Source organism: Polyodon spathula, chromosome 13 (genome assembly GCF_017654505.1).
Source record: "Polyodon spathula isolate WHYD16114869_AA chromosome 13, ASM1765450v1, whole genome shotgun sequence".
Classification (NCBI taxonomy): Eukaryota; Metazoa; Chordata; class Actinopteri; order Acipenseriformes; family Polyodontidae; genus Polyodon; species Polyodon spathula.
In genome coordinates this window covers 27,330,435-27,346,821 of record NC_054546.1, presented here as the reverse complement: position 1 = coordinate 27,346,821, position 16,387 = coordinate 27,330,435, and the positions used below count along the sequence as shown (strand labels likewise).

The 16,387-nt window shown below is 44.4% G+C and overlaps 1 protein-coding gene across 2 annotated transcripts; it reads right to left on the bottom strand.

Moving 5' to 3' along the window:
* Positions 1–1,032: 1,032 nt before the first annotated feature.
* Positions 1,033–15,635, bottom strand: tapbpl (TAP binding protein like). Of its 2 annotated transcripts, none has more exons than XM_041268459.1 (10): positions 15,238–15,635; positions 10,584–10,829; positions 9,162–9,431; positions 8,336–8,512; positions 7,503–7,670; positions 6,478–6,581; positions 4,352–4,619; positions 3,706–3,804; positions 3,451–3,482; positions 1,033–1,973 (listed from the first exon to the last, which is right to left on the bottom strand). In XM_041268459.1, exons 1-10 carry the CDS (start codon positions 15,296–15,298, stop codon positions 1,926–1,928), a joined length of 1,473 nt encoding a protein of 490 aa, XP_041124393.1. In that variant the 5' UTR covers positions 15,299–15,635; the 3' UTR covers positions 1,033–1,925. The 2 variants fall into 2 exon arrangements, with proteins under 2 accessions (XP_041124393.1, XP_041124394.1); XM_041268460.1 differs by lacking the exon at positions 1,033–1,973 and adding an exon at positions 2,202–2,851.
* Positions 15,636–16,387: the final 752 nt, after the last annotated feature.

Sequence of the window (16,387 nt, the reverse complement as noted above, 5' to 3'; positions counted from 1 at the left end):
GAGCCGGGGGTCAGTGATCAGTGTGGAGTCGTGTGGAGCCGGGGGTCAGTGATCAGTGTGGAGTCGTGTGGAGCCGGGGGTCAGTGATCAGTGTGGAGTCGTGTGGAGCTGGGGGTCCGTGATCAGTGTTGAGCCGGGGTCAGTGATCAGTGTTAAGCCATGTAGAGCCGGAGGTCAGTAATCAGTGTTGAGCCGTGTGGAGTCGGGGGTCAGTGATCAGTGTTGAGCCATGTGGAGCCGGGGGTCAGTGATCAGTGTGGAGTCGTGTGGAGCCGGGGGTCAGTGATCAGTGTGGAGTCGTGTGGAGCCGGGGGTCAGTGATCAGTGTGGAGCCATGTGGAGCCGGAGGTCAGCGATCAGGTATTGGGAGTGTTTTTTGGAATTTTTTTGCAACAGAACTGGGAGGGATTTCTGGATAAAGTGAAAGAGAGGCTGCAAAGCTGGCAGTGGCTCCTTTCACGATTCTCATTTAGGGGGAGGGTCCTTGTTGTTAACAATCTGGTGGCATCTATGCTCTGGCATAGGCTGGTGTGTCTGGACCCTCCCCTGGGTCTGTTAAATGAGATTCAGAAGTATCTGGTCCAGTTTTTCTGGAGTGGGCATCACTGGCTGCGTCCAGTTGTTATGTACCTCCCCCGTGAGGAGGGGGGGGCAGGGGCTGATTGATATCCCCAGCAGGGTGGCAGTGTTCAGGCTACAGGCTGCCCAGAAGCTGCTCTATGCACCAGAGCTGAGCTGGAGAGGTTCAGTAATCAGTGGTGAGCCATGTGGAGTCGGGGGTCAGTGATCAGTGTTGAGCTGTGTGGAGCCGGGGGTCAGCAATCAGTGTTGAGCCGTGTGGAGTCGGGGGTCAGCGATCAGTGTTGAGCCGTGTGGAGCCGGGGGTCAGCGATCAGTGTTGAGCCGTGTGGAGTCGGGGGTCAGCGATCAGTGTTGAGCCGTGTGGAGTCGGGGGTCAGTGATCAGTGTTGAGCCGTGTGGAGCCGGGGGTCAGTGATCAGTGTGGAGTCGTGTGGAGCCGGGGGTCAGTGATCAGTGTGGAGTCGTGTGGAGCCGGGGGTCAGTGATCAGTGTGGAGCCGTGTGGAGCCGGGGGTCAGTGATCAGTGTGGAGTCGTGTTGAGCCGTGTGGAGTCGGGGGTCAGTGATCAGTGTTGAGTCGTGTGGAGCCGGGGGTCAGTGATCAGTGTTGAGCCGTGTGGAGTCGGGGGTCAGTGATCAGTGTTGAGCCGTGTGGAGCTGGGGGTCAGTAATCAGTGTGGAGCCAGGGGCCAGTGATCAGTGCCCCTTCTGTTCCGCAGTGGAGACAATTTTCCACCTGTTTTCAGACTGCCCCCAGCTGCAGCCTTTTTTCTGTTTTTAGAAAACCTGCTTCCTTGGGAGTTGTTTTTACAAAACACCTCTTTGTTTTTAACATTAAATATAGTTTTAAACAAAGAAACAGGTGCTCACTGGTCAACTTTGTACTGGGTCAGGTGAAATTAGCCATTTTAAAATCCTTAAAGAGCAAGATTTTAGCCACTGGTTTTAGAAATGCTGGAAGCATTTCTAGAATCCTGATGGTCTCCAGGATTAAGATTGATTTTTATTATCAAATGGTGCAGGACTTGGACAGTTTTAAAGACTGTTGGTGCACTGGAGACTGGGTGTATGATGTGAGCGAGGAAGGGGAGCTCATTGTGCTCCTATAACGGTCAAAACAAAACAAAAATAAAAACAAAAAAGGGGTTTAAAAGAGACCTAAATGGACCGTGATAGTTATGCTATTGTTTTTGTTTGTTTTGAAATAGTTGCTCTGTGGCTAGATTTTATTTTTTAGACACAATAAAGGGATTTTAAAACTCTCTCTTTTCTTGGCAGTGTTTCTCTGGATCACCATCTGGTTCTTGAGATGTTTTGTTTTTCTCATTTCTGATGTTTATATATTTATATATAATAAAAAGATGAGGGAACTGGCTCCAGAGGAAATGAAGTCTGAATCAAAAAGGAAAGAAGAAAAGAAAAACTGGAGAGTGAGTAAGTAGTTTAGAATAGTGTAGTTTAGTAAGAGGTTAGATCAAATAGGATAGAACAGAACATAATCGAATAGGATAGAACAGAACAGAATCTAATAGGATAGAACAGAATTGAATGGCATGCAACAACATAATCAATAGGATAGCACATAACCGAATCTGCAACTACTTGCAGTAGTATTTAGAATATGTTGGAATAGAAATGTTTATTTAAAAAAAAAAAAAAAAACATTACAGTCCATATTTACAACTGTATAAAACTAGCAGTTACTGATGGTTTTTTTTGCTAGTTTTACAACTTTGAAAATGGTTTTGAAGGTGACAACACTCTGCCCCCTAGTGGATGTGACAAACACAGCATTCGTATATTTTATGAAATTCTGCTCTTTAGACTTTGTTTGAATGCAGGGATTTTACAGATTTTGTTTTGTACCTGGCGTAACAGAGTATAACCCAGACTGACTGATTCTGGGTTGTGAGGGAGGAAATAAACTCATGGAACTGGCAGAATACTACGGGGGCCACTGCAGTTGTAGGACGGCCTGCTTTGCTCGCTCATTTCAATTGAGGGACGCCAAGATATTTAGTGAGAAAGCAAGGAAGTAAGCAAGAGTCTGAGCAGTGGGGTAAAACGGAGGGGGCAGCACAATAATACCCACTCCTATCATGCTGCAATTATTTATCAGTCCCAATACTAGTTGGAGGGGAATTGTAGTTTGATATCATATTGTCTGCGTGTCCAATCAAAGAAGGCGATGCTGTGTGAAGAGGTTTGGGGTTCATCTCGTAACTTCCGGGAGTGCTGGTCCATTTAGTTTGATGTAAATATCAATTTATCTGAAATAATAATTTTTTTTATCTATCTATCTATATATATATATATATATATATATATATATATATATATATATATATATATATATATATATATATCACGCACAGTACCACTTATCATGCAGTATATAATATCACTTATAAAAGCTTCCTACAGTAAAATCACAGCAAAATGTAATAAAGCACAGCGAAAGCCCGGTAAAGCATAGGCAAGCATTGTAAAGCACAGAGGTATGGTAAAGTATTTTAAAAAGCATTGTAAACTAAGGTAAATACATAGTACAAAATACTAACAGAGCATGTCAATGAACCTGAATTAAACAGCTGGATTCCCTGGATGGAGCTCAACACTGTGACATGGAACAGTCATTCTGTCGTTGGGTTTGGATCAAAGCAATGCAGTGATTTTAGTACAGTATTTTTGGCACTCATAAGAAATAAATACAAAAATAGTAAAATCCTTTACCATAAACAAAAAAGACAGACCAGACAGACAGTGTATATGAGAGTAAATTAGGATCTTTTGAATTAAATGTTATGCAAAGGCGCTGTCAGTATATAAGGCCTTGGGGTGTTAGTTATTAGTTACAGTAGACACTAACCTTGATATTTTTTAGTTGTCCTTTTTTGGCAACTGAAAATAAAAAAGTTACACTTATTATAATTCCAGTGCAGTCTAGTCTAGTGATCTTAAACTGCAGTTACAATGTAATTCCAGTGCAGTCTAGTCTAGTGATCTTAAACTGCAGTTACAATGTAATTCTACTACAGTCTAGTCTAGTGATCTTAAACTGCAATTACAATGTAATTCCAGTGCAGTCTAGTCTATATAGAAATGTATAAAGTCTCTATTTTACCTGTCCCTTTGTTCCACTGCAACACAAGTTTACAAGCAGCAAATATGAAGATGAGTGTCGCCATGGAGGCTCCGAGAATCAGCCAGAGTCTGGATTCTTCTGTAAAGAACAGGAATCAGAGAGGGCTGTCAACGCCATCCTCACTTAGCTGATGTTTGAACAAAAAATATCCTGGATCCTCTGTCATGATAACATGTGTATCGCGACACGTCCTGTGGGGCTTTTTTTCATTTCCAACTCCTTTTTTAAAATCACTTTGAAGGAATTGCAAAAGATATTTTAGAAACATAATTGTGATTTTTCAATTGCTTTCATTTGAAGCCAATTTAATTGACTAACAGTGACTTCAATGTAGGTAATTTCCTGCTACTGTGAGAAGCTAATTTCTACAGAATATTGCTAATTGCAATGTTGATCAGTGATGTGTTGGAATTGATTAAAACGGAATGGGAATTGGGATTGAAAAACAGGAACTGACCCCAAACCGTCTGTAAAAACAAAACAAAAAACATGCACATGCATAGAGAGGATCCTATAACATTAGGTATAAAACTATAGCTCCCAGGCTTGCACCTCTGCACAGGCTGCCCTAGACGTAATGCGCACTCAGCAGTGGAGGCTCCTGGGAGTTGTAGTGCAGTAGTACCTGGCAGTGTGACAGTGAGGCTGGCTGTGAGAGGCTCACTGAGGGAGGGGTGCGACACGGAGCAGGTGAAATTAGTCCCGGCATCGCAGGAGGAGGGATTCACCAGCACGTAGGCGGACAGTGAGTAGGTCCCGTCAGAGTGCTGCCTGTGGCTGGAGAAGTAGATATGAGGGAGGTGGGAAGGGGGAGGAGAGGAGGAGGAGGAGGAGGAGGAGAAGGGGGAGGGGGAGGAGTGAGGAGAGGAGGAAGGAGATTGGGTCCAGACTACCTGCAACACAGAGCCGCTCGTTCAGACAGTGAAACTGGGAAAGAAAAACACATTCTTTTCAAGCACTGAACTTCATCCTTTCATGCAAACCTCATAAGCTCTTTATACGGGGGCATATGGAAGATGCAAATGCATGATGACAGCGTGTTACGTTTGTTGCATAATAGCCTTATATGAGGATATAAAGCAATGGGAATTTTTTTTAACAATTTTCAATTAAAAATATATTCATTATCTGTCAGAAACCATCTCTCTGGAACTCTCTCCCAGCTTGAGTGCGTATAGCTCCGTCGCTCCCTTCAAATCAACTCTCAAGACCCACTTGTTCTCTTTTGCTTTCAATGCTTTTTAACCCGGATATCTGTTGTTAGCTGTTGTCTAAATTGCTATTTCAGGTTTTCACTCCATCTTACTCATATGATTCTGTATGACACACACATCCACAATGTTTACAATTCACATCCAAGTCCTGTCTTTAATGTAACATGCCTATATTTAATGTATTTGCATTGTTTTTTAATGTTTGTTTTTAATGTATTTGTATTGTTTTTTTCTGTTTGTATTTAATGTACTGTGTCCTGTATTTCACTGTATTTAATGTATTATGCATTGTTCCTCACTATCTTAAGTGCTTTGTGATGCTGATCCTCTATGAAAGGTGCTATATAAAATTAACATTGATTGATTGATTGACTTCAAATGTTTATTTTTATTTTATTTATGTATTTATTTTATTTTCAATAATTCATGCATGCTGGGGTTACAAAGCGAGAATCTTCAGTGTGCTTCTCTGAGTGTGGCTGGGCTCTTCTTCCAGTTTAGAGGTAACAGTACCATTATACAAGTTTATCATGGTATTTTTGCACTTTTACATGCTTTTTCCATTGTAATACCATGTATTAAGCATAATGTTCTCTGCTTTGGCATGTTTATTAATATACTTTACCATACCTCATTGTTCTTTGCATTGCTTTACTATGCTTTACCATGCTTTCACTATGCTTTATTACACTTTGCTATGCTTTTACGATGGTAAACTGTTATAACAGTATTTTCCTCTGTAAGCTGTTTCTCTCAAGTGAAGTTAATACTGGATCAATAGACCCATCAACACCAGACAATAGCAAGGGAAATAAAACAAATAATAAAATGTAAAAACAAAGGTTCTTACTCCCTAAAGAGATACTTTACAAGGTTTCTTTTCAACCAATTTCCAACTTTTCAGTCTTTAAGTGGAACTGTACTCAAATTAACAAGGCTCTCTGTATACATAACAAGTGCGTCTTGCTGTGCCGATTTTGTTAAAAAGTCAAGAGTTTTTAATTTTTTTAGTCAGCTTTCTGGGTCAGCTGGAAATGCAGGCCATCGCCGTACTGGAACCTTTCTGGTGCCGTTGTTACATCATCGTTGACTGCCACCCACACCAGTGAACGCAGGCGGGGTGCATTATGTCGGAATGCAAAGTGCAAGTGGCGGAGTGCAAAATAACGAAAGGAAAAACAGTAACAAAACGTTTTTTGTGTGCCTAAGCCTTTAAATCAACAAAGGGGGCCATAACAAAACAATTGCTAAATAATATAGGAACGGGACATCCGCTCAATAAAATACTATGAGTGAGTATAGAGCTAGTCAATGACAGGATGTCACACAAAGCGTGATGGAATTGAACGCCCATTAACTATTACTTTCTTTCTCCCTGATAATAATTCTTTCTCTTTCTTTGTTTCCTCTGTCAGACACACATACACATACACACACACATGCACACAGAGACAAGCACATACAAAGACAAACACACACACAGACACATGTACTCACACAGAGAGACAGGCACACACAGACAAACAGATGGGCACACCTGCACATCGAGGGGGTAGTATCTGTTGATCTCACAGCTCAGTCTCTCTGTCACTCCCTCTTGGAGCTGCAGAGCCTCGGGAACGAGATTCACTGAGGGGGGTTCTGAGGGGGAAAGAGGAGAGCGAAACAGAGCGTGAAGAGGTGTTGTGATGATGAGAATGAAGCTAAGAAGAGGTAAGATAATGAATTGGGAGGGTTGTGAAGCAGCCCTGGTTTGCAGTGACAGTGTTAATCAGGTTCTGGGAGGGCAGGGTTGTGAAGCAGCCCTGGTTTGCAGTGACAGTGTTAATCAGGTTCTAGGAGGGCAGAGTTGTGAAGCAGCCCTGGTTTGCAGTGACAGTGTTAATCAGGTTCTGGAAGAGCAGGGTTGTGAAGCAGCCCTGGTTAGCAGTGACAGTGTTAATCAGGTTCTGGGAGGGCAGGGTTGTGAAGCAGCCCTGGTTTGCAGTGACAGTGTTAATCAGGTTCTGGGAGGGCAGGGTTGTGAAGCAGCCCTGGTTTGCAGTGACAGTGTTAATCAGGTTCTAGGAGGGCAGGGTTGTGAAGCAGCCCTGGTTTGCAGTGACAGTGTTAATCAGGTTCTGGAAGAGCAGGGTTGTGAAGCAGCCCTGGTTAGCAGTGACAGTGTTAATCAGGTTCTGGGAGGGCAGGGTTGTGAAGCAGCCCTGGTTTGCAGTGACAGTGTTAATCAGGTTCTGGGAGGGCAGGGTTGTGAAGCAGCCCTGGTTTGCAGTGACAGTGTTAATCAGGTTCTGGGAGGGCAGGGTTGTGAAGCAGCCCTGGTTAGCAGTGACAGTGTTAATCAGGTTCTGGGAGGGCAGGGTTGTGAAGCAGCCCTGGTTAGCAGTGACAGTGTTAATCAGGTTCTGGGAGGGCAGGGTTGTGAAGCAGCCCTGGTTAGCAGTGACAGTGTTAATCAGGTTCTGGGAGGGCAGGGTTGTGAAGCAGCCCTGGTTAGCAGTGACAGTGTTAATCAGGTTCTAGGTGGGGAGGTTTGCAAGGCAGCCCCAGCTTGTTCCTCACCCTGGACCTGTACTTGAATGACTTGCTGTGCCTGGTACGGCCCAGCTGTCACGATGCAGATGTAGGTGCCCTCGTCCGCCACTTGGAACCCAGGCAGTAAAAGCGAAGCATTCCTGTGGGCAACCAGCCTGGCAGAGTCGATCTGCGCCCCGGGGCGATCAGAGACTCCTGAAACAGAACCAAGAGAGAGGATGAGATACAAGGAAATACTAGAAAATACAGGAAAATGTAATACATGAAACAGAAGAAAATACAAGAAGACACAAGAAAGAAAACATTGAAGAAACTGAAGGAACAGAAGAAAAAAGAAAAAACAGGAATACAAAAACCACAAAAAAACAAAAAACAAAAAAACACAAAATACAAAAAAAAAAAAAAAATACAAAAAACCCCAACAGAAAACAAAAGAAAATGCAATAAAATACCATTAATTGAAAGAAAACAGAAGAAACACAGCACTGTGCAATACACCTCAATACATCTGCTACATTCAAACTTCAAAGACACGTGTTTCAACTAGAAGCCTTTTTCAGTGTCTTCAAATGAGTGTTTACTCATTAAGCATGATCCAGTGTATTATTTTTTAATATAAAGTTAAATAAGAATAATTAACCGTTTCATGCATGGTGACCTCACATGAGGACGGATATAAAAAACACTTTTTATATGGAAGACACAAATGCACGAGAGCCTCATATGAGCCATATCTTTCCCCCATATTAAGCAATGGAATAAAAATAAAAAATCAATAAAAAATATTTATGTGCCCAAAACATTTTTTCTGCTACTTTCCATATGCATGAAAGGGTTAAAAGGTGTAGCTCAGTAAGTACCTTCATTCGTATCGCCGCGGAAATGAAGAACACGCCTCCCGTTCCCCTTGTGCTGCACGCGCCACTCCACCTGCACTTCCTGTGTGTGCTGCTCACCGGTGAAGCCGCAGTCTAGCAGCACAGCGCCCCCTAGTGCAGTGGAGACACTGGGCATGCTGGTGAACACACTGAACTGTGCTGTGACACACGGAGACAGAGCGAGGGGAGAGAGTTTGACACACCAAACACTGACACCTCAACTCAATCAGCAGGAACACAGGGCAGGACATGTGACTGTACACAGAACTGGATAAAAACAGACCATAAAGTGCTTGTAAGAGGGGTCAAATCAGACTGGGGGGTGTACTTAGTGTTCCTCATTTATATCCATGACTTGGACCAAGATACACATTGCAAGATTGTCAAATTTGCAGATGAAACCAGAGCTCGGGGAGTCATTCAAAGGGATTTGAGCCTTCTCTGTAACTGGCCAGACAGAACTGTATTTAACATGGGGGCTCAATTAACTGCGCAAACTCCTGGCGTCTGATCACTTCAATAATAGACTTCATTGAGGGGTGTTCTCAACCCCAGGACTGGGTGCAGCAGCAGGGCTAGTGTGAGTTTCTAACCTTGCGGAAACTCCTGGCCCCTGATCATTTCAATAATAAATGTCATTGTGTTGTAAAACACAGCACTAGGTTCTACAGGCTAATGTGAATTACTAATCTGTTTAAAGGTCACTTGGGGATTAAACTGCAGTATAAATAGAAAAAGACTGGTGCTTCTATTATTTTGGCCACACTGTAACTATGCTTAAAAACTACATTCTCATAATGCTGTTTACCTGCCAGCTGAATGGTCCCACTGTCACTTAGAGGCAAGTCCAGCTTCTTCTGTTTGTGCGGCTCTACGCCCACCTCTCCTGTGATTGGCTGAGTCCTCATCACCATGGTGGCACTAACCCCGCCCCCCTCTACCTGCAGGCTGCAAATAAACCAGGCTGCTTCCGGCACCTCATGCTGGGGGTAGTACTGGCTGATCTCGCATGTCACTTCCTGTTCGTTGCAGTCGGCGTGGAGCAGCGACTCAGCTCCTGGGATTGACGCTGATGTCACTGCACGAGAAGCGCATTGATTGGTTAGACAAAAAAGGGGTGTGTTTTTTTTCTTAAACAACTGTACAACATGTGCACGAGCCTATACTTTTCTGAGAACATGCAGTTAATCCTTCAGGTTCATATATAAGCCCATGTGCTGAGTATAAGAGTCCCTTGGTGGCAGATCAATGTCAGTGCAAGGTGCAGAGGGTGAGATGTGTCTAAACCTGCTTCACTGCACAGCAGCATGGTCAGCTGGGACTGGAACACTGACAAACACATGAAAGCTGTGGAACTGGCTCACTTCCTAACCGGGATCAAATAATATCACTGTTTTTAATCTTTATTTGCTTATTTTTGCTTATTTTTTACATTCTGTTTCTTAAATAAGAGTATTATTATTATTATTATTATTATTACTTTGTAATTGGTACTACTTCTTGATACAGCAGACTTGTTTCTGTTTGAACAGACATGTAAAGCGCTTTGAGGTACTGTCGTATGAAAGGCGCTATAGAAATAAAATACATTGAATTGAAATTGAAATACAGTACTTTGCTTTTTTTTTTTTACTCCTCCAGCACAGTCCTGCAGTGTATGATTGGACTGAATGTCCACTGATTTCAGCAGTAAGTACCAGGACACAGTAAAGTGTACCATGAACCAGGAGGGGTAGGGAACCCAGAATATACAGCAGAGCAGAGCCTGCAGTTCATTCTGTGTTTACAAGACGACAACGCTTTCAAAGTGTTTGTCTCTGGAGTGTTTTAGCTGTTTCTGTATCAGTTAATACCTCAATCGGAACCAGTGGTGTAAAGAAGTGGGTAAATGGACCTTTGTGGTGCTTCAGGCTGTGCAGTGGCATGGTAGGCACTAAGTGGGCAGAGACCTTTAGTAGAATACGAGTGTGTGTCATTTGTGGTGTTCGTGCAGAATTGTGGGTAAAAGATTAATCAGAAGAGATCTGCTCATCATTAAATGCACAAAGTCTCTTTATAATATAATAACCTGGAACATGCCTTGACTTTAACCCTTGGTACAGCCAGGATGTGCTTATCACAGGTAAGCAGGAGCAAGTAAACGCTTTACTCCTTAAATGAGAAGCAAGTGAACTCAGTTTACCCTTCTTGATCCTCGACCCCACTGCTGATCAGAACCCCCCGCACTGACCTTCCACCTCGAATATGAGTGCCTCGGGATCGAAGGGGGGCGGCTGGTACTCAGTATAGCTGTCCAGGGTTTCGTGTTCTGGCACGCTGACCTTCCTCAGCACCAGGGTGGAGGGCTGGCGGGAGAATGCTGATGCGAACATTGACAGCCGCCCGCCCCCCTCCTCCACTAGAGAGCATTCCAAAACAATATCCACCAATCGCAGCCCAGCCGTGGGGTTAGTGCTGGGGTCAGTATCCGAACCGGCTGTGGGAGGGAGGAAGATTTTAAACATCCAAAAAAACCTAATTATATATATATATATATATATATATATATATATATATATATATATATATATATATATGTGTATGTATATGTATGTGTGTGTGTGTGTATATATATATATATATATATATATATATATATATATATATATATATATATCACAGTGTCTGGCTGCTGAATTACATTGTCATTGTGATTGGAACTCGAACCTTGGCACACCTGTGTAACTATAATTGTAATTGTAATTACTGCAGCATACTTGTAAGCATGATTTCATTGAACACAATAGCATTGTAATTGTAATTTCAGCTGCTGTAATTGTGAGGGCAGTTCTAATCGAGCTGTGTCTGGTGTTAAGAGCTACCCATCATCCTTTAAAGAGTTTAGCAGCTTTAAAATGACCTTTCTGTGGGATATGCCAACATTTAGCATTTCTCACTGAAATTTAATCACATAGTGTTGTTTCTTTTTCTTATTCCTTTCTAATTAGTTGTTTGTTTTAAGGTGCTCTGCTCTGAGTTCACAATCTGCTCATCTGCCATATGTTAGATCAACCGATTTATGTTAGTAAGAGCAATTGTAATAAAACTCTTCTCTTACAACTTAATTTTCAATATAGGGCACAATACTGTTACATGTGTAATACTTTACATGGTACTGTAACTGATATTTGAATTAAGTATCACTGTAATTTCAATGGCTTTAATTCCTTTCAATAAGAATTATTAATGAGAATTGACTGTATGCTGCTGTGTTGTTCGGTTTTAGCTTTGTAACCAGTAGGGTTTCTAGGGCAGCTGATTCCGCTGCTGCCAGTAGCTGCACAAAAAGTTAGTTTACCTACCGTAAACCTGGTTCCCTGAAAGAGAAGATGGCCACCAAACATCGTTATGGGATACACTCCTGCTTATTGGTAGGTGTCACTGACCTATTTCTATCAAAGCTGCCGATAGGCCCTCTCCCCTCGGTGACCCCCTCAGTCCCGCCTCCAGACCTCTCTTTCGCAACATAACCGTGATGTCGACTGAAGCGACCTCGTGGTTGGTGGCCATCTTCTCTTTCAGGGAACCAGGTTTACGGTAGGTAAACTAACATTCCCTTTCAATTCGAAGATGGCCACCAAAACATTGTTATGGGAAACGTGTACCAGAGCCGTCGTGAGGGAGGAAAGAACGGCAGCATATGAGGGACGCAAAGTCCTGCCTGACCTAGGTTAGCAGCGTGAGCATGCAACCTCGAGGGCCCTACTGCCCACAGAGGGCAATGAGGGATCTACCACATTCAGACGGTAGAACCTGGAAAAAGTATGCGTGGTAGCCCAGCTAGCCGCATCACAAATCTCAGCCATAGACTCACCACGATAGAGGGCCCATGACATAACCACACCTCTAGTGGAATGTGCGGCTATCCGCCCAGGTGGGGGTAAGCCAGCACCATCATACGCAGCATAGACTGTGTCTGCAATCCAATGCAACAGTCGCTGCTTCAAGAGGGGCTGTCCCAGGGTCCGTGTTCCATGGCAGACGAAGAGCTGGTCAGATTGACGCAGTGCTCTCATCCTATCCCTATCCTATCTCAATGCCTGTACTGGGCAGAGAAGGTTCAATTTCTTACCCTCCTCCATCGCAAACAGTGGAGGATGAAAGGACTCCAGTTCCACAGAACCATGTCTCAACTGCACCGGCACTGTAGGTGGGTGGTTCCAAGAGGAACGCACCTCCTCCATAAAATTGGGGAAAGCTGGGAAGGGTTGAGCTCGTGGAGCCATGTCATGCGGTCAAAAGATGGAACGGCGTGGCTCTGTCTGTGCTGTCCAGGGGACCTGCAGGTACACCGCCGTGTGCCCCATAAGCGCGGGCACGGACCCTGCCAGTGGCGGTGCACTAGTAAGCGAGGCAGCCTCAGAACTAGACGCCATATCAGCCTGGAATTCGGGCTCCACCTCAACCTCCATATCCGGAGGGAAAACGGGCTCCCCCCATGAGGCGGCAATAGAGGCATTCTCGTCTGAACAGAGTGCCCGGTCGATCCACTCGCCCTGCATTCCCACGGAGGGGTCAGGGGGCAGTATAGAGACTGCGACTGGCTCAGGGGGTGAGGCGAGATGCCACACGGGGGCCCACGGCCAAAGCCGGTGGGGCCTGCGTCTCCAAAAGCTCCATGATCTGACCGATCTGGGCTTTCATGTCCATGATGCCACCCATCTAGCTGGAGACGACTGGCAGTGGCTGCAGGTAGATATGGACGCCTGAGCACAGGATCTCCCCGGAGGGGCTCTGTGAAGGCGTTGGGAGACGTGACTGGGAGGGGACCGCTGAGGGGGACGAAGAACGCCCCATGTGACTCTCTCCAGGCGGCTTGCGAGCATGTGGGACTGAAAAGCCGTGCAGATGTCACAGGCGCCTTTCATGGCTGAGGTGGCGTGATCGGGGCCTAGGTACCGAGCGCACATGCTGTGCCTGTCCTCCTACGTGACACTGGTCCCGCAGGCCTCACAGACATGGAAGCCAGCTCTGCCCATCATAGCGCGGGGTAGAAAAACCACCGTGTGTACCGAACACCGTGTGCAACGCGTTCACCGAGCACCGTGGGCACCGAGTGTCGTGTAGTACCGGGTCTAAGAGCACCAACTACTATGTGCACCACGTGCACAGAGTACTGTACAACAATAGATACCGTGCGCACCAGGCACCCTGTGCACCGAGCAGCACCAGTATAATATGCACTGCGTGTACCGAGCACCAGGCTACCACTTGCACTGAGTACTGTGCAGCACCATGCACCACGCACACCAAGCGCAGAGTACCGTGCCGCACCGGCGCACTAGCCACAGCGAGACAATGGGAATATCGAAGTAGCACGGGCAGAGTCTTATGCACTGCGGTATTAAAAAACACCGGGCCAGCTAGGCATGGTGCCTGCCCTAACCGCATGGTCCCACGCCCGAGCAGCGCATAGCATACAACAGGGGGGACAGGGCCGAAGCCGCGGCAGGTTTATAGTCAATAAGCACCGTGCACACCATAGTACCAAAGTAGCACAGACAGAGTCTTACGCATCGCAGTATTAAAAAACACGGGGCAGCTGTGCACAGTGCCTACCCTGACAGCGTGGTCACACGCCTGAGCAGCGCGTAGCATACAACAAGGGGGCAGGGCCAAAGCCGCAGTGGGCGACTGACTTACACATACAGTAATAAAAAAGTTTTAAAATACAAAAAACAGTTAAATATTACAGGACAGATGGGGGAGAGCACACTGTCTGTAGACCAGAGGTGAAGGCCCGTGCACATCTCAACCCAACAACGAGGGAAGCCTCAGTGAGGAGTATATGGCTAGCCCGGCTGAAACAGCCACTGAGTGGCTAGTCATAGCTACAATGAAAACAAGGCCCAAATCATGGCCCGCTGGTGGGCTAGCTCGACAACGGGGACAAGGCAAGAACAGCCCCATGCAGTAACAGTGCTCTCCGAACCAAGAAAGGGTGAAAACACACACAATTCTTAACAATAATACTTACCATACTAAGAATGACAGACAGAAAGAAGCAGCCTGACACGCGGAGCGAGCAGGTGCTGATAATCGGAAATAGAATAAAAAGGCTACGAATTTTTAAACCACTGATTCCGGGAAAAGTGGCAAAGGCCAGCTTTCAGCACACAGTGCAGGGGAACTAGCAGTAGCTTAAGCTGCCCTTTTTAGGAGAAAAAGGGCTCAATGCAACAGAGAGGTCTTACCATACCAATCGTGTGCAGCGAAAGGGAATGACTCTCCCCTGCGTGAGGATTAAGTCCCCTCGGGAGGTGGGACCAAGGGGGTCACCAAGGGGAGAGGGCCTATCAGCAGCTTTGATAGAAACGCTCAGTGACACCAAAGAATAGGCAGGAGTGTATCCCATAAAAATGTTTTGGTGGCCATCTTCGAATTGAAAGGGAACACCTTATTAGATATGCATTTCTCTTTCTTCAGTCCTGATGTTAAACTACTGGCAGCGGTATTTTTGGCGCTTCTTACTAGCAGCAGAATTTGTAGGCCACTGGTAATAGGAAACCCCAAAAATACGGTTAGAGAAATACAGGTAGCCTCTGGCCCCTGCATCCAGGCAACTAGTTTAGCTCAAAGAACACCACTGCATTGCAAGACGTGCACAGAACCGATACAAACAGACAGATAAACATTAGAAAAACAGTACGTTTTTCTAATAGTAATTAATCTAATACAGTAAGATGTTACCAGTGATCCACAATGGCTCGATTTTAGCAAACATATAACTACAGATCTAGACCCAGAATTGTGATATTTTAAATCAACGAAATGTTGTTTACATGTAGATCTGTTTGTCGTTTCATCCTGTCGTAATCTAATGTGTTATTAGTAACGATTCTTACCAGTACCGAGGACTGCACACAGGGCTACAGCACACACCGACAAGGGGCACTTCAAATACATGATCTATCTAATGCTGAACGCCTTTTGATTTTCCTTTTTGTACTTGTTTCTCTTTAAGTTATAGACAGATATAAACAGCGTATAATACAATAGCGTCTTCATATACGAACTGCAAAAAAACAAAAAACACTTTTGCTTTCACTTTTCAAAATTTGAGATTTTAAAAACAGGAAGATGGTGCTTTTTTCAAATGTAATAACTCGACGAATTGTGATTCACACACAGCAAGCCCAAAGTATCGGTGATACATGCCTAATAATCATTTAAATATTTACTTATTTATTAATTTGAATGGGGGAGATTCGTTTTTGATCGTTTTGTTCCTGCATGAAGTACCTCCGCCAATCAGAAGGAAAGCTTAATAATGCGTCATTAGTTACCAGAAGGACGTGTGAAATTGAACATAATATAGGGCATGGCAAGGTATGTCTGTAGCTCCAATGAAACTACACTGTAGATAGAAGAACGTTGTCAATTAAACCAGACGCCTAGATATGGTTTATTTGTAGTATTTAGTTTAGCTGACACTATTAACACTTTTACCCTGTCAAACTGAATAGGATTGTAGGATACTATCTGTCTGCAGTATTAATAATAATACCATCTTCATATAGCACCTTTCATAGTGGACCACCAAAATAAAGCGCTTTACAGAGGTAGGCTGTGAACTGTGCATTATATGAAGTCACTTACAATAGGACACTGATTTAACATCTCATCCGTTGACACACAGGTGGGATTTGAATCAGGGATCTTCTAGTTACACACGTTGGATTTTAACCACTAGACCACACTGTCCCCTGGCTGAAACTAAGCTCTGGAAGAATGTTGTAAAATGTTAACTGACATAGACGGAAGGAGAGACCACGCACAGTGGAGAGGGGATGGAACGGGCTACCTAGTCACGTTAATGAGGCAGAATCGCTGGGCTCCTTTAAGACCAACTTGACAAAGCTTTGAGATCAATCAGCTGCTAGGAACCGGAATGCTCATTCCTTTATTTTCTTGTGTTCTGTACTTAAGAAGTAATGATGAGTGCAGTGTCGAACTGAACGGGATTATTGTAAAATGCCTTTTGTTCTTTTTTTA